This window comes from Eurosta solidaginis, chromosome 1 (genome assembly GCF_040869045.1).
Source record: "Eurosta solidaginis isolate ZX-2024a chromosome 1, ASM4086904v1, whole genome shotgun sequence".
NCBI classification, from domain to species: domain Eukaryota; kingdom Metazoa; phylum Arthropoda; class Insecta; order Diptera; family Tephritidae; genus Eurosta; species Eurosta solidaginis.
Window position 1 is genome coordinate 108094689 of NC_090319.1, and position 26598 is coordinate 108121286.

The 26598-nt window shown below is 38.1% G+C and overlaps 2 protein-coding genes and 1 long non-coding RNA gene across 3 annotated transcripts in view; 1 reads left to right on the top strand and 2 right to left on the bottom strand.

The window, feature by feature from the left end:
* LOC137237552 (uncharacterized) overlaps window positions 1-17393 on the bottom strand; it is a 61117-nt gene extending 43724 nt beyond the window's left edge. The window contains exons 1-2 of the mRNA XM_067761313.1: window positions 17349-17393; window positions 16989-17222 (exon numbers count right to left, since the gene is read on the bottom strand). Of these exons, the coding sequence (XP_067617414.1) occupies window positions 16989-17222; window positions 17349-17393 (279 nt within the window). The remainder of the gene's footprint in view (window positions 1-16988; window positions 17223-17348) is intronic.
* Window positions 16076-16973, bottom strand: LOC137236700 (uncharacterized). Its single transcript, XR_010948579.1, has 3 exons — window positions 16941-16973; window positions 16727-16883; window positions 16076-16664 (listed from the first exon to the last, which is right to left on the bottom strand). It is a non-coding gene; the product is annotated as an uncharacterized lncRNA (long non-coding RNA).
* A 2718-nt stretch (window positions 17394-20111) lies between the features above and the next one.
* ScsbetaA (Succinyl-coenzyme A synthetase beta subunit, ADP-forming) overlaps window positions 20112-26598 on the top strand; it is a 195920-nt gene continuing 189433 nt past the window's right edge. The window contains exons 1-2 of the mRNA XM_067759638.1: window positions 20112-20368; window positions 21875-21978. Of these exons, the coding sequence (XP_067615739.1) occupies window positions 20303-20368; window positions 21875-21978 (170 nt within the window). The 5' untranslated portion in view covers window positions 20112-20302. The remainder of the gene's footprint in view (window positions 20369-21874; window positions 21979-26598) is intronic.

Sequence of the window (26598 nt, forward strand, 5' to 3'; positions counted from 1 at the left end):
CAAAATAGTCCCGAAATGATCCCGAAAATGTCCCAAAATAACCCCGACGGAATCCCGGACGGAGCCCGAAAACTATACAGTAATTATCCCGGAAGGGTCCCAAAATGATCCCGAAATAGTCCCGAAATGACCTCGACGGGATCCCTGACGGATCCCGAAAACCATCCAGAAATGATCCCGGAAGGGCTCGATATGACCCTAATGGGATTACAAATAAGGTGAAGGTAATTATAAAACCATGTTAAAAAGGCAGCAGGAGCGTTGGAGCGAATGAAAAGTTACAAAGAAACATACAGGTAAAGCTAATAAAAGCGTGCTAATGAAAACAATTGAAGGAGGGCGGATGGCGGGAGGAGACGGAGAGCACCACCGGTCGTTTTTCCAAATTGTTTAGATCTCGATCTGTATTGAGTTATAACAATTTATAGACTTTACACCAGAGTGGGAGATAAAGGGGGGGGGGGGGCCGGTGGAGGGTGTCACTGCTTACTTTGTAAGCCCTCGACTTATTTGACCCCTTGAGTCTGTGATATTGGTGAAGGCCAGTATACGTAAAGTTATAATGTGTAAAAATTATTAAAAAGTAATCGCTCGAAGGGGTCGTGGGACCCCCACCCCTCTTTCCATGTTTGAAAAAATTTCGCTGGTAGACTACTGTCTGTGTCCCAAATTTCATCAAAATCCGTGTAGCCATTCTGGCGTGATTCAGTCGCAAAGACGAAAAATATAATAATTAAATTATAACTGTTCCTAGGGGGCGGCGACCACACCCCTTTTGAAAAATATATAGCTAGTAGATCCTTCTAGACTATTGGCTATATTTGTGCAAAATTTCATCCAAATCGGTCCAGCCGTTCTTGCGTGATTGAGTTACAAAGGCAAACGTCTGGACAAACATCCAAACATCCAAACATCCAAACATCTAAACATCCAAACATCCAAACTTTGCCATTTATAATATATATTAGATTAGATTATCTGAACCACATAAAGGACGCGTTTCATTCATAGAAAAAGCGATTTGACCGATTTGAGGTAACCGGTACGGGTAACCGATAGGCCAGTTACCCGTGTTGTTGTTGTTGCATATGTTTTGGTTAGCGATAACGAAAACAAACCTAATGAAGTAACTTAAAAATGTAAATAACATCGAGCGAGAAGGAATGTCGAAAACACAATAGGTAAGAGCGAGAAAGCGAGTCACACGTACACTATTTTGAGAGAGCGCATGCGTTACCTTTTTCCCGACAGCAATGTAAAAGTCATTAAAGCTAAGGCCACACTGAGCTGCACTACACTGCGCTTCAAAATATTATTTGCATGTATTCTTATGGAAAAATTCACACCTAGCGGCAGCAGCACTACGCGACGCGGCCATGAGCGGCAATGTTGATCAAATAGGCAAAAAAGTGAAGCGCCGCTGCCGCTACATGTCGCGCCGCTAAGTGTACACGCACCTTAAGACGATAATTGGTGACCAAGTTATTGGTAACGATTAAGTAATCGATTAGGTAACGGGTACCTGTCTTGTAGGGATCTTATGTTGATGTTTATGAAATAGCGATTGATTTCTCATGTTCCTGTATTAAGTGTTTGCGTAAATACCATTGTGATTACAATATGGACAAACAGTCAATTCTAAACCTTTCGTTGTTACATCAATTGTTTCAGCGTGTTGTACACGTAAATGAAAATTCATATTTGAATGTATTTTCGTCTTCCAATCGCATAATTTACATTTTAAATAATAACTATTGGCATATGAGAAATCTCATAAATAAAAAAAATAAATGTAAGGCGCGATAACCTCCGAAGAGATCTAAGGCCGAGCTTCTCTTCCAATTTGCGTCGTGCTCCTCTTTATTTTTCCGTACAAATTGGCCGGACGGGACCTACATGTTTTATGCCGACTCCGAACGGCATCTGCAAGGCAGATGAGTTTTCACTGAGAGCTTTTCATGGCAGAAATACAATCGGAGCGCTTGCCAGACACTACCGAGGGGCGACCCCGCTTAGAAAAATTGTCTTCTAATTGAAAAATCTTATTTCTAAAATTTTGATGTTGCTTTGCCCGGGAGTTGAACCCAGGGCATACGTTGTGATAGGCGGAGCACGCTACCATCACACCACGGTGGCCGCCGTCGAGAAATCTCATGGTCCAATAATTTTTTGAAGCTTGGTGTAGCTGCTTGAATATCACAAAATTTACATTTTGCACCACGTTCGTTATATTTAAATTGTAAATGTTCTGGTTTCTCTACACGATGCATAAAGTTTAGATGCTTGTTCCAACAATGTGGTGAATTTAATTGAAATACATACATTGGGCATTGTCTCAAGAAAAATTTTCCATAAATATACTGAGCCTCTTTATGTAGGCTCTATTCTTAACATCTAATTCTGGTCGTACCGGATATGACAGTTTTGCTTCAGGTTATAATCCACACACATACTATTTTCATATTCTGTTTCATAATTTTCATCTTTTTCAACATTAGACTTTGCATCAACATCATTATCATCATCGTCATGTTTTAAGCTTCATATTTATCAAAGGTTCATCTTCCTTAGTATTAGAATTAGAAACATTGTCATCTTCGGTTAAGATTTTATCAAGTTTAGCTTTTTTCCTAGATTTAAATTCTTTACTATCCGTACTAGAATTAATACCATCATCTACCCTACAAGAATACTGACTATCATCTGATTGTCAGCAATGTCAACCTAACGATCAGGGCCTCATACAAACTTTCTATCACAAACTTAAGGGGACTTGCGCAAATGTGATGTAAACAACTGTGTACGTGTGAGTTTTTGTCTCCTTCTTACACACCAACATGGCCTACTGATCAAGTATATAGCCATACTGCTCACTCTCATTCCTTTTCCTGGATCAGTGCTGACACTCTAACTATCAAAAAGTGTCATAAATGATAGTTTACTGTAGATATGGGGTTTGACTGTTATACTATCATAAATGACCATTGTTATATTCCGCCAAAAATGAAACAATGCTTTTTGCTTTTTATTTACTTTATTTCATTACGTTTTTAATTTTGTACGTAATAAAAGCATACGTGTTTCTTATTTGTTTAAAATAAATAGTTTTATAAGAATTCGAGTTCAGAATGTTCAATTTAAATTCAGAAAATAAAACAACAGAAGAGCGCTTTTCTCATGCGGAAACCACTATTATTTTTCGCGTATCCATTTTTTGAGTGCGCCCCATACACTCCGACAGTTTTTGGTATCTTTTAATATTATTTTCGATTTTTTTCTTTTAGCATGGAGCTTTGAAATGCTCTCTTTTTCATTTTTTAAACAAATTTTTTATAAGGTTTTCGTCGGTTGAAAATGGCGGAATTTAAAAAATAACAAAACAACCGTGATAATCATTTGATTGTCATATGACAGTCAGTTGTTGTTGTTGTTGTTGTAGCAATGCTCGCCCCACCTAATAGGCGCGACCGATCACAAATTGTCATCAATATCCTCTAACGGGAGTCCAAGGAAACTTGCCGTTTCAACAGGGGTGGACCATAAGGAAAGGGGTGTTAGAGGCGTTGGTTCCACATTACAATTAAAGAGATGGTTGGTGTCATGTGGGGACACATTGCAAGCAGGGCATACATTTTGTATGTCGGGGTTGATTCTGGATAGGTAAGAGTTTAACCTGTTACAGTATCCAGAACGAAGTTGAGCAAGAGTGACACGCTTTTCCCTGGGGAGTATGCGTTCCTCTTCTGCGAGTTATGGATATTTTTCTTCAAGTACTGGATTCACCGGGCAATTCCCGACATAAAGGTCCGCCGCCTGTCTATGGAGTTCACCAAGGACCTGCTTGTGTTTTCCCGCTTCATACGGCTGGGTTCTCAGGTGCCGTATTTCCTCAAAATGCTTACGGAGATGACTCCTTAGGCCCCTAGGCGGTGCTGGTTCGTCAATCAGATGTCTGTTGGGATGCCCAGGTTTCTGGGTATTCAACAGAAACTGTTTGGTCAGCATCTCATTTCTCTCCCTGTTGGGGAGTATTCTCGCCTCATTATGCAGATGGTGTTCTGGGGACATAAGAAGACAGCCCGTGGCGATTCTGAGAGCAGTATTTTGGCAGGCCTGTAGTTTCTTCCAGTGGGTGGTTTTTAGGCTTGGCGACCATATGGGTGACGCGTAGCACGTAATCGGCTGGCTAATTGCTTTGTATGTGGTCAAGAGCGTTTCTTTATCTTTTCCCCAGGTACTGCCAGCAAGGGATTTGAGGATTTTATTACGGCTCTGAATTCTTGGAACAATTGCGGTTGCGTGCGCACCAAAATGTAGATCCTGATCAAACGTCACACCCAAGATTTTGGGGTGTAGGACAGTCGGTAGCGTAGTACCATCGACGTGGATGTTCAATATGGTCGACATTTGGGGCGTCCATGTTGTAAATAAGGTCGCGGAAGATTTAGTCGGTGACAATGCCAGGTTTCGCGAGGCGAAAAACTGGAGAGATCAGGGAGATAGCCGTTTATTTTATTGCATAGCTCATCGATCTTTGGGCCTGGGCCTGCTGCCATTATTGTGCAGTCATCGGCGTAGGAAACGATTGTGACTCCTTCCGGTGGTGAAGGTAGCTTTGATATGTAGAAATTAAACAAAAGCGGGGATAGGACACCACCCTGTGGCACCCCTTGTTTAATTCTCCTTTGTTTTGATGTTTCGTTTCTGAATTGCACCGATGCCTGCCGACCACCCAGATAATTTGCGGTCCACCTTTTAAGACATGGGGGAAGGGTGGACCCTTCCAGGTCTTGCAGTAACGAGCCATGGTTGACCGTATCAAAAGCTTTTGATAGGTCTAACGCTACGAGTACTGTTCTATGGTGGGGATGATTCAAACCGCAATTTATCTGGGTGCTAATGGCATTTAGCGCGGAGGTAGTGCTATGGAGTTTTCTGAAGCCATGCTGATGAGGGGCTAGCTGCAAATGTACTGTTCTCGCATACATAAAATTCCGTTGAGAATTATGTATCTGTCTCACATGCATAATGGTATCTGCTGTATGTTCTTTTGTTCTGTACCAGGTGTCCGAAGCTTTCCCAGTTTGTGTCCTTTTTCATGATTATAGGCTGTCGTTGGGAACATGCGGACATTCGTGAGCGAACAAAGGAACATACATAAATTTGAGTATCAATGTTTACGTCATCGCAGGATCAGCATTGTCAATTACAAGTGTGATTGTATTAGTAAAACTATCAGCGTTTCTTGTAGGGTACATTTTTCGTGGTCTGTTTGAGTTTTTAAATTTGCCAATGGTTCGCCTTTATCAGTATTAGAATCAGAATGGCCTTGGCCATCTTCACCGTGTTGCAAAATAGGCGACATATGTTGGTGTTGATGTTTGCGCATATTGCGGATATGTTGGTGGTTCACTAGTCATTAATTGTTTAGAAGTTTCAACTTGTTGCGATTGTTGTTGTTGTTGCTGGCTGATGATGTGGTGTTAACGTTTGTTGTACAATTTATTCGGGTGATTGCACATATTGTTGGTGTTGTTATGGTGCTGGAAAACCTTCCGATATTGAAAGTCCTTGATTAGTGTAATCCCCACGTAGTGAACTACTCCTGTGACCGCGTCCGCGGTAACTATTACATCTGAAGGCGCTTAAGTTACAGGCATAGCTGACATCGCTTATATAACAGGTTGACTCTATAGTAAAAACCAAAACAAAATATTAGAATCAGTGTTTATGAATAACTTATTTAAAATAAGCTCTTACAACAACGTGATCGGTGGCTACATCCCGGTGAAAGTAGTGTGGTGTTCCTCCTTGTATAAACGTAGGTACTGGATGTGCTCAACCGTGCAGTTTTCTTCTAATTTGAGCAAATGTATGTTCTTACAGCCACAGCTGGAATATTTGGGACATTTCTATCCTCACATCGTCAAAATCAAATTACCTAGAATGAAAAAGAAACTCATATCAGTAAGAATAGATTAAAAGTTTTTAATATAAGCCGAAAAGTGTTCCATAAATAGGGCTTCACACATAGTTCTTTTCTGAGAAGCAAAAGGCACAAGAGAAATTTCAGATAACTAGAATCAGGACCTGGTAAAGTAACTTCAAATGAACCTCCACCATGCCTATGCATCTTTCGTTGGCAGGGGTACCCAAAGATACTTTGCTGTTGCATTCATAGAGAACATAAAATTATAACAAGGGATTTAGTCGCAACTACTTCGTATGCGCATTTCTCTGCGCTCCCTTTCGGCATGCATCAATTTCGTCATTACTATAAAGGCCATCTTGCTCACAGCAATCCAACAATCTATTTGTCCGCAAATTCGTGGAACTAAATTCCTAATGGAAGGTTCCTCTCCAAAAACTCTGTTTACAGACAGTCTTTCGCCGTGAAAACGAGGGCAGTGAAACATTACATGTTCTGCGCTTTCCAATTCGGATGGACAGCTTGGACAGAAAGGATGCTCCTCTACCCCACGCTTATGTAGATATTCCTTGAAGCCACCGTGCCCGCTCAATACCTGTGTGAGATGGTAATTTAGTTCGCCTTGTTTTTGCTTGTACTATTACGCTATATTCCGGACTAGCATGAAGGTCCAGCGCTCTTTTCTCGAATCTTCCCACCGTTCTTGCCACCTAACTATTATTCGTGACCTTGAATCCAATGCCATACAGATCGGCCATTTCACCTGAGAGTAGATCTACTGGGATTTTCCTGGATAAAACTGGATCGCGTCGTGGGAACAGCACATGCTATTCGTATAGCAGTAATGCGGTTGGCTGCTAGTATAACTTTTTGGTTGACCATTTTAGATCTGTGCCATAATGGTGCTGCATATAATATTACAGAGCTGGTTACGTTGGATAATAGCTGACGGGTAGGTTCGCTTGGGCCGCCGATGTTGGGCATTATTCGCGTTAGGGTTCCACTAACTCTAGAAACTTTCACACCCACCGCCCTGAAGTGCTCCCTAAAAGTTAGTTTTGAGTCAATGATTACTCCCTAGATATTTCAAGGAGGGCTTTGAATTTATTTGATAATCTCCTATGGTTAGGACCAACTCATCCACAGTCCGCTTTGAGCTCATCAGAACCACTTCTGTCTTATTGCTAGCCATCTCCAGCCCCGTGTTCGTCAACCATTCCTTTATTCTTCCCACGGCGTCATTACATAATGCTTGGAGCAGATCAATATCATCTGCATAGCCGACAATTTCCGTGCCTCCGGGAAGGTCGATTTGTAGCACCCCGCCATACATCGCATTCCAAAGAGTTGGACCTAGAACAGATCCCTGAGGGACACCGCCCGTGGTGTTGTGCTTTCTTAGTCCCTCATCTGTATCAAAAGGGAGTTCTTTGTCGCTTAGATAGCTACAAATTATTCGGAGCAGGTACGGAACTTGTCTTGGGACACCCAAAGTGCACTCACGCTTCTCATGGCTCCAGCGGGTTAGCGGCTTCCTAGAACTTAAGCCACTTGCTGCTTCTAGATCTGACAGCTGTCAGCACGAGCACAGAACGTAATCGATCGTTTCCTCCTCCAACCCACACTTCCTACATCTGCTATCACTGACCAAGCCTAATTTAAAGGCATGTGACGCCAGAGAGCAGTGTCCAGTAAGAATACCCGTCATGAGTCTAGTCTACAGTTTAATGATAATGAAAATATAAGAATCATTGTTTATGAATAACATATTTTAATTAATCTCTTACAACAACCTGATCGGTGGCTACATCGCCATGTAGGTAGTGTGGTGTTCCACCTTGTATAAACGTAGGTACTGTATGTGCCCAACCGTGCAAATTGACATTAGCAGTAATATTATTTACATAAACATAGCATGATATTTGTGCAGGCCTAAATATAGCATACATTGGTTCAGTTCGGTGTGCACCAGCCACTGGTACAAACACTTTTGGATGCATAGCTTTCATATAGGATGGATGTCCAGCAGTGCTCCGGTTGTGCCAGTATGTAGTGGGCTGCTCCTTCTCTTGGTACGGCTGTATAGGTATAGGCGGGTGCAATGTATTACTAGTCTGCTCAAGATCGTATGGTACATAGATGGCTCGAAGACGCAAGAGGGGATTGGAGCCAGAGTTTTCGGACCCAGAACCAAAATATCAGTAACTCTAAAAGCACATCCGAGCATTTTCGAGCGGAAGTATTCGCCATAAGTTAGTGCGCTAAGCTGAACCTTCAGCGCTGATACCCCAATGAAACAATTGCCATACTCAGTCAGGCAGTCAGGTTCCACTAAAGGCATTTGCGGCGTTCGAAATAAAGTCAGCACTGGTCCTTCAGTGCGTAGAAAAGCTGAATCAATTAGGAGCACACAACGTAATACTGTTGGCCTGGGTCCTCGGCCACAGGGGAGTGGAGGGCAATGAGCAGGCGGACTCAATGTTTAATTTGTTGCGTCTCTCCCACAAATTGTCAACTTCCCAGCAGATCCTTGCAGCGGGCTGCGCCATACTCTCCTCTTCCGGGAAGGTATCGACCCCAATCCGGGTCCTTCTCCTGACCCCAGTACTGAGAAATGGGTTTGCTGCGTTTGTCGGAAAAGAATCTTTTTAGGACGGTCATATATATAAGCGCCTGAAATATTTCAATGAACTTCCTAATCACATAAAAAGTAGTAATAACTTCAATACTTTTAAAAAAAGTTTATTGGAGCATTGTAAAACCCTTCCAATAAGATAAAGTTTTTTTTTCTTTTATTTTTTTACATGATATATCGATACTGGAGCGCGAAAAGGGAATGGTAATATTGGTAGCAGCAAAATACAATGCATCCGGCCCTAAGGAAAAGAAAATCGATGGCCACCTGTAACTCCAGACAGTTCCAACAACTAATTTCGCTGGAATTCTGGATTTCCAGCTGGTATTTACTGTTGCTGATCGGAATCACGCGCATTCCGACAGCATTAATATAACAATAAAATTATATGTGTAACAAAAATAAAGAAAATAAGGCCAAATAAAAGTTGCAGCAGGGGGGATTGGAAACCGTCCTTTTCAACCTCCCATTATATGTTGAGCTGTGCTAATCGGAATCTTCATGCATTCCGACAGCGTCTTTAATAAACAAAGTCGAGGGGTTATTTTCAATTTCCAACATCAAAAGACATGTTTAGCTGCATTGATCGGAGACTAATACGTTCCGACAGCTTAAAATACACATATAATTGAAAAATATAAGTTCCAAATTTGGTTGCCTTAAGCTGGGAGCACTGGAGGATTGGAAACGTCGTAATGAGTGGCTCCCAGACTCGTCCCTTTGTCACGCTAGTAAATATGCTGATCGGAATCACATGGCCTTCCAACAGCATATTCAATAGAAACAAGTGATTATAACAATGAATTGTACTTATTAGTTTAAGTTTTAGGCCTAAACAGCCGTAATAATAAATAAATTAAATTAAAAAAATAAATACTCTTGTCAGTGTTTCACGTGCAAGGGATGGTTGCATCGGACAGGTTGCTCTGGGCTAGATTCCAAAATCCAGCGTCCTCGTAACTTTTATAAATCTTTTGTGGCTCTTGTTGTTCACGGCCTCATTACATTATGAGGAAATATGGCACCTGAGAACACAGCCGTTTGAAGCTAAAAAACACAAGCATGTCTTCAGTGAACTCCACAAACAGGCGTCGGACCTCTATGCCGGTGATTCCTGTACTCAAAGAACAAAACTAGCAGAGGAGGAACGCACTCTCCCTAGTGAAACGAGAGTAGTCACTCTAGCTGAACTTCGAGCTGGATAACGTAACAGGTTAAACTCTTACCTATCCAGAATCAACCCCGACCTACAAAACATTGTCCTGCTTGTAATGTGTCCCCACATGTCACCAACCATCTCTTTAACTGTATTGTGGAACCAACGCGTCTAACACTCCTCTCATTATGGTGCACCCCTGTTGAAACAGAAAGTTTCTTTGGACTCCCGTTAGAGGACATTGATGACAATTTGTGATCGGTCGCACCTATTGGATGGGGCGAAGCACTGCTTCTACAACAACAGCAGGCGAACAACACGGAAAGAGAGGCAGCAACTGCATGACCCATCGATCGCGAGCCGTTCCTGCCAGTTGGCCCACAGGGGCATTTATTAGCAGAAGGGAGGGAAAAGAGAGAACACTGGCGCAATATGCCAGGCCTGAGTCAATCTAAGTTACTGTTAGGGGGTTACAGCACAACTCGAATTAGGGCATTAATAGGCCTCTCAAAAAGATAACCTAAGAACCCTAACGGCTATTCTTACAAGACACTGTAGACTGAACAGTCACATGCAAAAGCTGGGTATAATATCGAACAACACATACCGATTTTGTGATGGATCAGCAGACGGTGGACCATATCCTTCTATATTGCGGCGCAATTTCAAGACGTAGGGCTAAGTTTATGGGCTCACCATGGCCAGAGCATTCCCACATAGATGTGCAAGTCACTGTGCAATCCTCAATAAATTATCTATCTATCTACGTTCCGGTAACAAGCACCATTATGGTACTAGCCCCACCAACGCGGGAACTATTGATATGACTACATTAAACCTTCTAGGGATTGAATATTAATAATGCCGGCAATGCGAAAGTCTGCTAAAATGTACCATTCTCCATGGAATGCTCGATATATAACTTTCCACGTTTTGAAACAGTGATGAAAAGAGCAAAATTTACAAAAATTTTAACTGGCTGTGGGTAGTAAGGTGTTGATGTCCTCTCTTAACGCAATGTAATGACAACTGCGATGCAGGGAAAATGACAAAAATCTTGCAAATCTACTGATAATAATTAATTAATGCCTCCCCTTCTATGCAGATATCATAGTGTACAATATTCCGGGATGGTTTTGGGGACTACCTCGGGGTTATTTGGGGGCATTCTGGGATGGTTTTGGGGACTCTCTCGGGGTCATTTGGGGATAATTCCGGGATCTTTTTGGGACTCTCTCAGGGTCATTTGAGGCACATTCCGGGATGGTTTTGGGGACTCCATCGGGTCCGCTCGGGGTAATTTGGGGGACAATCCGGAATAATTTTGGGGACTCCCTCGGGTAATTTGGGGGATATTGCGGGATGGTTTTGGGGACTCCATCGCGTCGTCCCGGAGTCATATAGTGGTCATCCGAGAGGGACCCGACCGAGAGAGTCCCCAAAACCATCCCGGAATGTCCCCCAAATTACCCCGATGGAGTCCCCAAAACCATCCCAGAATGTCCCCCATATTACCCCGGGAGGACCCGATGGAGTCCCCAAAACCCTCCAGAATGACCCCGAGTGAGTTTCCAAAGCCATGCCGAAATGATCCTGAAAAAACCCCGCGGATTATTTTTTCCTATTCCCATTTCGGGGTTAGCAGCATACAATGAGACATATCGCTCCAATTGCTCATGCGTAGCACGTTCCACTTTTGATTTCCTTGAAAAAAAACATGATTTTAAAATATTTGTTACAAAAAATAATGAGCAATGTTTAATTCTTACGTTATTCCATTTCGCGATTGTTGCACTAAACAGCTGATTTCGGTTTACTATATTTAGGTCACCACAATATGGTGAAAAGCATAGGTCATAGATCCTTTTAAAGTTGCCAAGTTATGCACAGAATAGAAATATTTGTCAACTTGATAAAAATCTTGATTACTTGTCAACTTATTGAAAATTTTTCAAGTGCACAGAATCGGGCCGTATGTGTGTCCACAATTCATCGCAACTGCAGCGATATGTTATACCCCATGGCAGAGCTGTAAAAAGATTGAATCAATTGAGGGTGCATTCTCTCAGCATTCTTTTAAAAATTTGTGATTTTTTGTTGCATATTATAAATCTCCATTCCTGAATAGCTTAAAATACTTTAACTCAAAGCTAAAGTGTGTGTGTTATTGAATGGTAAAATATAATTCAATATAGAGTGTGAATGTAAGAACCATTCCCAATTTTAATGAATGTAAACTTGAAATGAATGCACACTTTTTTTTCCATTCAGTACTAAATACTTTTTCCCCAAAGTTATTTTTTGTGTACTTTCATTGCCATCAGATATGTTAAATCAATTTAGGAGTTGGGTGCAAAAAAGGCGTAAAATTGGTCAATAGCAAAAATATCCCCTTCTAATTATTCAAGTAGTTTAATATTTAAGAATTTATGAGCTTAACGCCGGCTTATAATTATTGAATATGAATTATTATGTTTGTTTAAGAGCAACTGAAAAGAAAGAAGCATTTACTGGTATATTGCGACGGTACCATTTCGAAAACAAGTAGTTAATTATAAACCAGGAAAGTCTTAAATCATTTTCATGGTGTCCGAACATAAGACATACAAGAAATAGTACTTCATAGCAGATTTTGTATACCTCGTAATTGGGTTGATTTTTTTAATTAATCGTGTGAGATCAAAAAATGTTTGGCTCTTGTGAGTTGATTGGTTTCCGTTTTAGGTAAATCTAGCGGATAACTCGCTTACATAAAACTATAGGGCTCTTGATTATATAAAGTATTCAAAAGGCATGAAGATACAGTCGAATTTGGCTGAAACTTCGCAAAGACAATCTATTGCTTTCTTGCTATATGTGAAAATGTTACTACTTATTTTGCTATTGTTGTAAAATGGATTTTGTAAGTGCACACATTGAGCATTGACCAAATAGAGTAAATTGTGGATATTTTTTTTCGATAATGTAACAAAAGCAGATACTTGAGTTTAAGTTATTTAAATACATCAAAGTGCATAGGTCCATCGGCGATTTCGTTGGAGCTTCATAATTCCGAGAATTTCGATAAACATATGTCTATTTCCATTGCATCGTTCTACGGTGATTCAGGCTTTTTCTATTCACCTGATTCGCCTTCCCCGTTTTGCTTCATCCCTGCCTCAAAAAAATGTTCCATTGGGAGAAACTCTTGCATCGGACTACAGTTTTTTACAGCTGATATTTTAACAGTGTTTGACGGTAAATATAGGACCCGAGTGGTTGAGAATAGTCTCTCTGCCTATTTGCACGGCATTGGTAAAATACTAAAATTGTTTTGGTTGAATTCTATCTTACTTGAGCAGATTTGTATTCAAAGTTAATTTCCTTGCTATCAAAAAAGTCACAACTAACTACCTATAGAGCCTACTTTAAATGGCTGTAATTACAAACTATTGTGTTTAGAAGAATATAAATAATATATAATAGTATAAATAGGATATTGCTATTGCAATTAACTCACAAACCAGTATAGATACAGCATTTGACCATATACCGCTGGGAAGAATATATGGAGGAACTTACGAGCTTTTATAATGTATTGCCTTTTCTTCAATTGTTTAATCACCAATTTTGGACGTGCAAATGTATGCTAGTACTTTTTAATGCAAGCCTTTTATATGGCACATTGGCAACACTCATTTAGAACGATGACAATTTTCGGAACAGAGATTTTGAAATATTTGTAATTAGCTTTTTTTGTTATAAAATTTTTAGGAAAATTTCAATATGAATACTTTTCCAGTTAACTTCTTCGTACTTAATTGTTATTTAAATATGGGAAAAACTGATCATCACGGACAATAATTAAATTTTTGTGGTGATATTTTGAAGTGGCTTCAATTAAATGCAACCATGTGATATTTGGCGGGTTTTATGCATGTACGACATTTTTCATAATTGATTGGTACTAGAAAAGTGTGTGCACACTCACCAAAGGCTGCATTCATTTGAATTCTTATTCTGTGTTGAAAAATGTTTGCGTTTCATTCAATTACTTCATTCTTTCTTCGAATGAGTTAAGGAGTGCATTCTTTTTTTTCCACTACTGAATGAAGAATGGGTTTACTTTTAAGCCATATTCCTTAGCAAAGAATGATTGAACGAATGAAGAGAAGGCATTCTTAAATCAATGATTTAAAATATCAAAAATATCAAATGCCCAGCAAAAATGTGCCCGTAAATTGACTAGGAAAATGACTAACAGCTGTGTCGATGGAACACGTAAATCGCTAAGTAGCATTTGTACAGGGCAGCAGTAACATTTGTGACCAGTCCATTCCGTCGTACCTATTTATGTGATTGTCCATACTGCTCACACATATACGGTTTTAGGTTATCGAAAAGTAAACAAACTATAGTGCTGTACTGTTCTTACATTCACGTTCTGGCAATCATTTTTTGAGTTATATACCTGTAACTTTACGAGTATTTTTACGTTAATATGACCGTCTTTTGACTAGTGTTATGACCGTTTTTTTTACTTGGATTATACTGCTATATAAATAAAATATTTCTTTAATTCAAATCTATTAACATTTCTTTTATTAAACATTTTTACAATATATTACATTATTTATAATAGTTGTAAATTATTAACTATAAGTCTTAAGGAATAGTTTTTCAGTCTTGTTGGTGACCCATAAATACAAATTTTATTGTATGCGATTGTATGCGATTGTATGCGATTGTATGCATACAAAGTTAAGGGAAACTTAAATAAATTAATTAATGATATAGAAAACAAAAGAAAAGAACTAACAGAACTATTTGTTGCAGTAAACCATCAAATCGTGAGTAGGGAATTCACAATTTGGGTAAGTTGACTTGTAATTCGCCAATTTTAATGCTATAACTTTTTTATTTTAGTTCAGAAAGCTGCAATTGAGGTTCGAAAGTTACAATTGAAGTTCAAAAATTTCAATTCAAGTTCAGAAAATTAAATTCAAGCTCAGAATTTCAATTTGTAGTTCAGAAAATTAAAATTGAAGTTCAGAATTTCTGTTTGTAGTTCAGAAAATTATAATTGAACTTAAATTGTTATTTTCTGAACTTCAGTTGTAATTTGCTGAACTGCAGTTGAAATTCCTGAGCTTCAATTATAATTTACTGAACTTCTATTGAAAATTGTGAACTTCAATTGTAATTATTTGAACTTCAATTGAAATTTCCGAGCTTTCAGAACTTCAATTGCAACTTTCAAATTTTTTTTACATAAAATGAACAATTTAACATTTTTTTGACAGTTAAATTGGTGAATTGCCTACCAGTGGTTTGAAACCACTTACATTCGTATTGGCGCTTCTCTATATCATTAATATAACAATATCTTTTTAATAATTCAATTAATACACAAATATTAATTTTTTCCCTTTACATTTTAGAACTGTGTACAAAAATATGTAATTTTACATATCACAACCTAAACCAAAAAGTATTTCAACTCATAATCAGAGAAGATTTGTGTTGAATGTTGATTTATACCACGAAAATAACAAAATTGGTAACAAAACCAGGCTAAACGATAACGTTAACTACCAAAAAAAAAGTTAATTCACGATGCTTTCATGGATCGATTTACACTTAAATACCGATCTGAAATTTTTTTAAGTTTTCATATTTTTTAGTTTAAAATGCGACATATGCATTCTGTGGCATAATTTTAGATTGAATGTACTTCATGCAATTTTCTTTCTTCGTGATTTTGCAATAATAAACGTAGGTACTCATAGTAATTTTTTGTTTTGAATTATGTGATTACAATATTTATAAGGACTATTTAGTTGATGGTATTGGTACTGTCAGTTAAATTCATCAGCAATTATTTATATTCAAAATATTTTTTTGTTATACATCTATTTTATAAATTTTGGTTAAAAATTATTGACAAATTCGTTGCAATTAGATTGCTTTAAAAATCTTTGCAAACTTTGTGCGATTGTTGAATATTCAGGCAGGTTCTGAAATTCGAGTATTATTTTAATTAGAGCATAAAAAGCTTAGTAACGTAGGAAAAAACTTAGAATTATTTCAGTTAAGTTCATCACAAATATTTATAGTCAAAATACTTTTTTCTTATACATTGCATTTAAATTGCTTTAAAAATCTTCGCAAACTTTGTGCGATTGTTGAATTTTATTTTAATTAGAGCATAAAAAGCTTAGTAACGTAGGAAAAAACTTAGAATTATTTCAGTTAAGTTCATCACAAATATTTATATTCAAAATACTTTTTTCTTATACATCTAGTTTATAAATTTTTGGTTAAAAATTATTGACAAATTCGTTGCAATTAAAGTGCTTTAAAATTCTTTGCAAACTTTGTGCGATTGTTGAATATTATTTTAATTAGAGCATAAAAAGCTTAGTAACGTAGGAAAAAACTTAGAATTATTTCAGTTAAGTTCATCACAAATATTTATAGTGAAAATACTTTTTTGTTATACATTGCATTTAAATTGCTTTCAAAATCTTTGCAACCTTTGTGCGATTGTTGAATATTATTTTAATTAGAGCATAAAAAGCTTAGTAACGTAGGAAAAAACTTAGAATTATTTCAGTTAAGTTCATCACAAATATTTATAGTCAAAATACTTTTTTGTTATACATTGCATTTAAATTGCTTTAAGAATCTTCGCAAACTTTGTGCGATTGTTGAATATTATTTTAATAAGAGCATAAAAAGCTTAGAATAGGAACGTAGGAAAAAAAGAATTATTAGGTTCTTATATAATTTTTAATCAAGATTATTTCAGTGTGTCTTGTTCGTTTGTTGTAGGTAGGTTTATGCTGTTTCAGAGCTGGATTTATGGGTCAGATACCGCCTTTGTTTATGCCGATTGTGGCTCAGCGTTAAACACCGTCTCATGCTGTCTTCGAAGTCGATCCTGCCTTGCAGTTTGAAAACGTCTAAATTAATAGGAATGGACAATGTTAGTAATAACATTTTAAAACTATTTAAATTACACTACCAAAAAGTACGCTGTTCACGAGTTTCAGTTTAGATAAAGATCGTTTGCCCTGTACTCCGTCCCAGTTAAAATTGAAAAGAACGTTGTCAGAGAAAAGTTTTCTCATTACTCCAATAATGTCTAATGATGCACCTTTCAGCATAAAGATATATGATTTCTAAATGAAAACCACCAATTTAAGTTATGAAACACAATTAAAAATATTCAAAAATACCATTGATTCTTGATAATCATCTGAGTCTAAATTCCTTAGCAAACTTACCTGCAAAGCATTAGAAGTCTCAGCAGAAGCATAAATTAATTTTGTCTCCACTTTCTGCGTAGCCGACAATTTCTTAAATTCTTCATCTGAACGACGAGCTACTTGTTTGAAATTATATGCTGCCTGCAAATTATCTGTACAATTTACTTGTTTGAAATTATATGCTGCTTGCAAATTATCTGTACAATTTATGCATACAATTTTTGGAAGATTATCAATTGATGTTGCGTGCAGCTATGGTAAACGGAATGGCTGATTCGCAGAAAATTTTTGTGACGTATTTGAGGGTACATAGCATGTAAGAAAAGGCAAGCATATATGTATCGGGCATTTCAATTAGGCCATCTCATTCTGCCATACTAACAATTGTGGAACAATGTGGGATATTTTGTTGTTGGTCGCCATCTTTGGTCACTAGACTTTTGCTGGGTATTTAACCATCTTCGCTAGATGGGTCTCCTAAGCTTTATCTAAGCGAGGATAGGCGTTTTTTCACGCGCAAACGTAAACGTAAACGCGTGTGAAAAAAAACACGGCCACTATCCATGGCTCAATTATATGGCCGGCTCACCTCATCAGCTGATTTTATTTATTTCATTGCATGGTCGATGGGATTGTCAAAAGGAGATGGCAAACTCAAAACGAATCCAACACGTTGGCAACATTAGCCGTGTTTTTTTCACACGCGTATACGTTTACGTTTGCGCGTAAAAAAAACGCTTATCCTCGCTTAGATAATGCTTAGGAGACCCATCTAGCGGCAGTGGTTAAATAACTACAGCTACAGCACAGGGTGTACCGAAAAGCGGAGACACAACCCTCTGATGGCCATAGGGTATAACATACAGCTGAATCAGTTGCGATGAATTGTGGACACACATAGAATACATAGAATTAGTGTAGAGGGTGAAACAAAGACACATATTTCAGTTACATCTGAGTATAATGCGTATTGAAATTTAGTAGGACAAATTTTATGCGCAGCAATTTCAGGGGTGTATTTAAAGTTTGTCGCTTAGCAGTCCATATAAAGTTTATGCGTAAACGTATATAGAAGTAAAAAAAAACGTAGCTATTTTCTTAAACATACAAAAACTGCTAAGTTTTATGTTTCGATTCCATACCATTCGCGCCAATACCAACACTCAGATTTTGACAATGAACAGACATCTTTTGTTATTGTACAGATGAGCCAACCATATAGTTGAACCATGACAGTCTCAAATAAACTTGGCAGTACTACTCAACTTGACATTTAAAACATATTGTACAAGTACAAGTGTGTTGACTTCTTTCTGACAGGCACTCGCTTAAGCTGGAGTCATTGGTGCCGTATATCGTATCGCTGTATCCGTATCCCTAACGTAATCAGCTGTTTATCGTTACGACGGTAAACCAAAACCCAATTGGTTGGCTACGATACGGTTACGACCTTAGCGGCACCAATAATCGATTGCATTGATTCTCATAAGATTGGTCGAATCAGCTGTTATAAGGTTACCGATACGGTTACCGATAAAGCACCAATGTCTCCAGCTTTAAGTGGTTGTTTCGGTTGAAAAAGGTCAATTAGGGTTCTGTGCAGAGACGTAAAAGATTGAAACAGGGTTTATGTAGTCACAAAAGTGTTGCTCCTGTTCCACAGCATTTTAATTTTATATCATGGCAAAAAGTGTTAAGTTCAGAGTTATTGATTTTCGTTAAAAGTTTAATTTATTACGGAGGGTTGCTCCTTTAATTGTAAAAAGCAGAGAAAACGTAGAGTTTTTCAAATTATTGTGGAAAACTTTTTAATTTGTATTTCTGTACCCAAGTTCACTATGAAAAACTGAAAATTGTACACTTAATGAAAACTCATTTGCACACACAATTTACACTTTGAATTTAATTGTGTTTTTATGCACAAAATTTTGAAACAAAAAACTAAATTTTCTTTTGTCAGAAAAAATAAAGAAAAAACTGCCTAATGTCAAAAAACCCTATCGAAATACAAACAGGCTTGTTTGTTTTTAATGAACTACGTTGAATTTTTCTTGTATTTCGTTAGTTTTTTCAATTATAGTTCACATTCTTTCACTAGTATTGAAACCTTATTGGCTCCCTCGACAAAAAATATAAGAGAAAATACAAGAAAAATACATAAAAAATAAAGTAGCGTCATATAGGAGTTCGATTTGTTTGCAATTACAGCACCATTATATTTGCAGGTGGCTTTCACAGCTACAAAAATTAAGGCGGATTTAAACAGACGCTTTGGTTGTGTTGCATTCATTAATTCATCTGTCGGGCGAAGTATCGAAAAATCTACATAAATGCTTTGGTTGCGTGCCTACGCTAAACTATATTTCGAAAAACTAACGAAATATAAGAAAAATACAACCTTTAATTAAAAACAAACGAGCCAGTTTGTTTTTCGATAAGTTTTTTGACATTCGGCCGTTTTTTCTTTATTTTTTTCAGACAAATGAAAGTTTTTTTTTTTACTTTGAAAATTTGGTGCATAAAAACACAATTACAATCAAGTTTCTTGTAAAAAAAGTGAACCATTAGAAAAAGAAATAATTTGCGCGTGTTATTTGCATTATTTTATTGTTAAAAATGTTAATGTAAAAATAAAATGTAAAACATAAACAAAAACATGACAAACTCGCTAGTTATGGGGGAATAGTGGCCTCGCTTTTTCATGATAGAATTTTTTTTGTGTTTTGAAGTTCCGATAAAGTTTCGTTCGTTTTTTTAGCTTGAAATCCAAGCAAAAATAAAGTAGTGTCATATATGATTTTGAAGTGACCAAAGCGTTTTTTATAATTTTGCCCTTATGCATTTGTGTAAACAGCCTTAGAAGTGAAATTTTTCCATGTTACACGTGTGGCGCTTTATATTTTGACTCTAATTTAAATAAATTTTGCTTTCCGTATGTTTCCGCATTGTTGCAGGCTACAAGTCTAGTATTCTTATTTCCGCGGAAATATATGCAACTATTACATCTGTAAATACTACAAAGTTTTATTTAACTATTAAATGCAACTCAGCTTGAAGTACTCTTACGTACCAAAAATGCAACTCTAGACCTGAGATTTGCATCAGGTGAGCGAGGCTGTTTGTAGTTTTGACGTTTATCGCTTAGTTGACACACTTGGTATAAGTACACTATGATTTAAAAAATCATCTTATACGAAGCTACTGTGTACTCAATTTTCTCAGATTGGAGCAATTTTCTGTCGGAAATAAATAATATTTGCCTTTGTAATCTTGCTACTAATAGAAACGCCTAGTAATAAATATTTAATTTTTTAGTAGCAAATACAGTCGAAATGGCTTCTTTATTGGTTCGTACTGGTTTATTCTCGGAAATTGTTAACCCAAAAGTTGGACACAAGGTATGATAAATTTTTTGCAACTCTTTACATAATGGTGAGATTTTGCTATAGTTTTTTAGGTTCTCACGGTGAAGGTGGGGAAAATTATGGAGGTGATTTGTCAGGGTTGGGCTCTTGTTTAGGAAGCTTTCGTTTGGATGTTGCTGACATAATAGTAAACAATTTAAAACTGGGCATCTAGGTTTTCAAACTTCTAACATTCATTGGTAATTCTATACGATATCATAACCCTCTTTATACACGATATTAACGAAAAAGACCCTGGGTCTCTCCGAAACCGGGGGCATAGTACAGGTAAACCTGTACTATGACCGGGGGTATGATCCATAGTATTTTTGCACACATCACCTTTCTGCGTTGGCGGTATTCGGCCGTTATACAAAATTACCCAAAAATTTTTCGTTCAACAACCACATGAAATATCATTTCTTTTGCAAATATCTCTTTACAGAAGCAAAATTGGTAATTCTATACGACAGCATGACACTGCTAATACGCCTATTGACATCAGTATTAATAATCCGAAACCGGAAAAGAAAATTTTTATCTCTGTCCGCAGATATTTGCAGTTGAAATTGGCGATTTTCATGTTGTTGTAATGGTGGGGTACCCACAAAAAAATTGTGAAAATAAGTGTTTTGGGCGGTTATAGTTTTGGTCTCCAAACCGGTGTTGGACCCACCAAAGGTAATTTTTTGGCCTTCGGCCGCGCTTATAAAAAATAACCCTGGGCTACGCCATGCCAAGTCCGGGTGTGTGGTATATGATGCACAATTTTTTTTGTAGGTACAAACAAGAGCAACCACATGAAAATCGCCAACTTCAACTGCAAATATCTCCGGACAGAGATAACATTTTTCTTTTCCGCCTTCGGATTATTGTTCTCGAGATTAATACGCGTCTTTTGACCCCTCTCGATATTTTTGGTAGCGTATTAGCAGCCGACCCCTCATCTAGACTTTTACCAATTTTTTATAAGCTTGGCCGAAGGCCGCCAATGCAGAAAGGTGTTCTGCGCAAAGATACTATGGATCCCACACCCCGCTTCGGAGGGACCCGCGGGTCATTTTTGGGTTTTTCGTTAATATCTTTTGAGCGACTTAAAATTTTTCTTTTCCGGTTTCGGATTATTAATACTGACGTCAAGACGCGTCGTTTGACACCTATCTCGATATTTTTGGACGCGTATAGCAGTGTCATGCTGTCGTATAGAATTACCGCAAAATTTTTAATATATGTTTTCGCAATCGCGATTCTGGGTCCAAAACGTGTCTTTTGACAGCACTCCCGTATAGAATTACCTATTTATTTTATTTTATGTCAAAAAGGGTGGAAGCTCCAGACATACATACTAAATTTGTATAAAAAATAGTATAGTTCTACAAAAAGGAAAAATAGTAAGTTTGCAATAGAAACCAACCCGGAAAACTCCCTGTAAAATTTATATTTTAGACACCATGTTACTTTGTATTATAGACACCATGCATTTATTGTAATTTATTTTAGATTGTCGCGCTTGCTACTAGTGGAAACCTACAGAAGAGAAATCTGAATGTTCAGGAGCACGTCTCTTACACCCTTTTAAATGAAGCAGGTATTCCAACGCCAAAGTAAGTTGAAATACAGTTATAGAAATGCTTTCAAGTTGTCAGGACTATATTTGGGTAATAATTTACACCCCTCTAAACATTCTAGGACCGCTCACCAGTTAGGGATCGTATTAAGTCTGAAATATGTGAAAAATAGGAGTCTTATGTCTCGAATGTGATGGAAAATTTGAGCATTGTGCCAAGTCTTCAGAAAACAGCAACTTTGTGCATTTTAGTGTAAATTTATTGTTGATGTCATCATAACGTTTTCTCCCGTTCCCTTTGTAAATTGGTAACGATGTTTTTTGTTTCATGAATGCTTAACCTAATAATTTCTTAAGTATCCGCATGTTAAAAATCATCGTAAGATTTTTTGACTTTTTTCATTGCAACAACAAGTAGCCTCGGCGGTGTACCCCGGTTGCTGTGTGTATCCTTCCTATGCCTTAAATTAGCTCTGACGTTGGTGTGGCCCAACTTTGAAGGGTTCCATTCCAAATATCGTACTTTCCAGCAAGGCTTCCTAATTTCATGATAACGGATCCATAAAAGCTTATTATATGATCATATATGTATCTGAGGCTTATATGTATACTGCTATACCCGGCGTACGTTGTAACGCCCGATATCGAATGAATTTTGCGTTATTTTTTCTGTTTTGTTTGTTGATAATTTAGTTTATTGTTCTGTAAATTGAATTGAATTTTGTACGCATATTTGCCGAAATTTTCGTTTAGAACATTTTATTATTGTATCTTATTGTAATGCATGTGGGTACACAATATTTTTGGTTTTTTCGTTCGGTGCAAAGATAAACAAATTTTTTGGCGTTCCAACTCTAGAGCAAGCAACACATAGTTGGCATGGGAAAAGCACAGACTGTCTAAATTTAATCCTGCAACAGTAAGCGATTGTCCTTGTGCTTTGTTGATTGTAATTGCAAAAGCAAGGAAAACTGTACAGGAAATTGTAAGAGCTTAAAATTGAATTGCAAAACTGTAGGAATCATTGGAATCCGTGAAATGAGCACATCTTCATCTTCGCTTTTACCGCTGATGGTTGTTGCTTCGATTACATTCGGCATTAATTTCTTAACGCAAAGTCTGGTTCCATTGCACAATTTTGGTGGGTCTAAATTCGGAAAAAGCATGATTGGTGAGCCAATTTTCAAAGTTAATATATGCGCAAGCATTCCAGGTGGTTCTAAAGAGTTTAGAAATTCAATTGGATAATGCACAATTTGATCTTCATCTGTCGATCTATTTATATTTCGCCACTTCGTCAGGAATTTGGTTTTGATGCGATCATTGATTTTGTTAACATGATCATATTTGGGAGCTAAGATTGCTCGTTCGGAAAAATCCCATTTGTAGGGAAGGTGCCAAGCCCCTTTTTTCTCAATTCCACATTTTACTGAAGGTGTTAGGACTTAACGTCATATAGCTCCTTACCAATTTTCATTATCCTACCATTACTACATCCAGTATATGCAGTATGATAAATTCCATTTGTATGGGAGGTGCCACGTCCTCTTTTTCCCAATTCCACATTTTGTTGGTGGTTTTAGGGATTGACCTCATATAATTCCTTACTGAATTTCAATGTTCTGGGATTTATACCTTCAGAGTTATGCAGTACCAAAGATTTCATTTGTATCGGAGGTGCCACGCCACTTTTATATATCCAAATTATTTTTAGCCTAAAACCTTCCCGTTGATCGAAGAAACCTATAGCCAAAATTTGGTGATGATTGAAGTGTGGGAAATACGTTTCCATAGGTAATACACACACAGAATTTGATTTTTATATATATAAATTTCCCATATTTCGGACTCATCGGGTTTCTAAATTATGAGCGCTCCGAGAATGTTTGAGGGAATAAGAAACAAATTATGAGCGTAGTAGAAGTCTGATCGATCTCCTATTTAGGAGCGCTCATAAGTTCGATAATAATAAATAATAATAAGAGTCCGAAATATGTGAAAAATAGGAGTCTTTTATATCTCGGATGTGATAAAAAATTTGAGTCTTCAGAAAACAAAGCAACTTCGTAAATTTTTGTGTATTTTCGATATAATCACGTTTCTTCCTGTTCCCTTTTTAAATTGGTATCGACGGACTACTATTTAGGAATCTAATCGGACACCTATTAAGGCTCTCATAATGTATGTAATAAAGCTCATATCGGAAGATGCACTCATTTCGGACTGTTAAATAAGCGTAAGCGCTCCGATTTTTTTTGACTCCGAATCTTAGCTAGGCAACATGGGTCGACTACTGTCTCATATCTTTTGATATAAAAAAAATTTATTTCTGGTTTCGGATTATTAATACAGGGATCAATACGCGTCTTTTGACACCTCTGCCGGCTTTTGTACGTTTATTAATAGTACCCTCTTATTGGAAATTATTACCCCGACACCAATTGAAAACACTAAGCGATTCCAAGTCAATTTTCACACATTTTTTCCCAAAGAATTATATAAGAGCTGCCATTTCCTCCCAACAGGCTTAGACAGGGGTTAGAATATATCCGCGGTAGGTATGGCTGTCATAAGAGGCCACTAAAATACCAAATAGATTCAAGGGGTTGTGTAGCGCAACCCTTTCAAGGGGTTGCCAGCGTAATATATAGCTTCTCCAACCTAATTGTAACCTCACCTATCCGTGGTGAATCCTGTTTCATTAACAGCCGCCCCTGAACTGCTCATGGATCTAGGGGGTGGGAGGGCGGTATGGCCTAGAAGGTCGCATGTGGTAATTTATACCAAATTGTTCCCGAGATGGTCGTTCCGGATCTGCATCTGGCAAAGGACCATCAACATCGATAACACTCCCCAAGGCCTTCGGGGATCGCTACAACAACAAAAAACAAATTTGATATTAAAATTTCTAGTTCCAGAAAATATTTAAGTGAGAGCGAAAAACGAAAGAGAAAGAGAGCAAAACTTGTAAAGAAGGACGGAAAAATGAGGTTTTGCGTGCACTACAGCAAGTTGAACGACGTCACTAAAAAGGATAGCTACCCATTGCCAAGAATTGACGACACTCTGGACTCGCTATCTGGTACGAAATGGTTTTCCACATTGGACTTGAAAAGCGGCTACTGTTGTTGTTGTTGTAGCGATAAGGTTGCTCCCCGAAGGCTTTGGGGAGTGTTATCGATGTGATGGTCCTTTGCCGGATACAGATCCGGTACGCGCCGGTACCACAGCACCATTAAGGTGCTAGCCCGACCATCTCGGGAGCGATTTATGTGGCCACATTAAACCTTCAGGCCATCCCCTCCCTCCCCAACCCCAAGTTCCAGCAGGAACTTAGGGTCGCCAGAGCCTCGTCTGTTAATGAAACAGGATTCGCCGCGGATAGGTGAGGTTGACAATTGGGTTTGAAGAAGCTATATATTGCGCTGGCAACCTGAGGGTTGCGCTGCACAGCCCCTTGAATCTGGTATTTTAGTCGCCTCTTACGACAGGCATACCTACCGCGGGTATATTCTGACCCCCTAACCCGCTGGGGTAAAAGCGACTACTGGCAAGTGGATGTGAAGGAGGAAGACAATGAGAAAACAGCCTTCAGCGTCGGACATGGTCTTTGGCAATTTACAGTGATGCCTTTTGGACTTTGTAATGTACCAGCTACTTTTGAGAGACTCATGGATCAGGTATTGAAAGGACTACTTTGGAAAACATGCTTGGTGTACCTTGACGACATCATCGTATTGGAAAAGAACTTTGATGAACATCTTAAGAATTTGGAGGAAGTTCTTCTCCTCATGGAACTTGGGGTGGGGAGGGAGGGATGGCCTGAAGGTTTAATGCGGCCATATAAATCGTTCCCGAGATGGTCGGGCCAGCACCTTAATGGTGTTGTGTTACCGGAGCGTATCGGATCTGTATCCGACAAAGGACCATGACATGGATAACACTCCCCAAAGCCTTCGGGGAGTAACCTAATCGCTACAACATCAACAACAACAACAACAAAAAATAAAGCTTTCGAAGAAGTAGCAAGAAGTGACTTTCCAAACATTGAAATAGTTCGTGCACTGCCCCAATGTTGGCATATCCGATTCCAGGAGCAACGTTTATTCTAGATACAGATGCGAGTGGATATGAGAGGCGTTTTATCACAACTGGTCGATGGACAGGAGAAGGTAGTTGCATATTACAGCCGATCAATTGGAGAACCAGAGAGGAACTATTGCGTTACACGGAGAGAGCTGTTCGCATTGGTAGAGTGCATTAAACAAATACAAAACATGCTGAAAAGTACCTCTACGGGCAGAGATTCAGTGTCAAGACAGATCACGCAGCGTTGAAATGGCTCCTGCAGCTCCGTAACCCAGAAGGTCAATTGACACGGGGGATCGAGGGACTCCAAAGCTATGACTTTTCCATTGAGCATCGGAAAGGTAGCACCCATGGGAATGCCGATGCAATGTCACGAAGACCATGTAATTTGGAATGCAAACACTATCCGAAAGCTGAGGTTAAGAAAAACATCATAGATGTCCGGCTTATGACTATAACGTGTTCGGATGAATGGGACATGGAACAACATGGAAGTGTCAGCTAGAAAATACAGATCTGTCACAAGTTATTCAATGGCTCGAACGAAACGAAAGACCAAAAAAGGGGA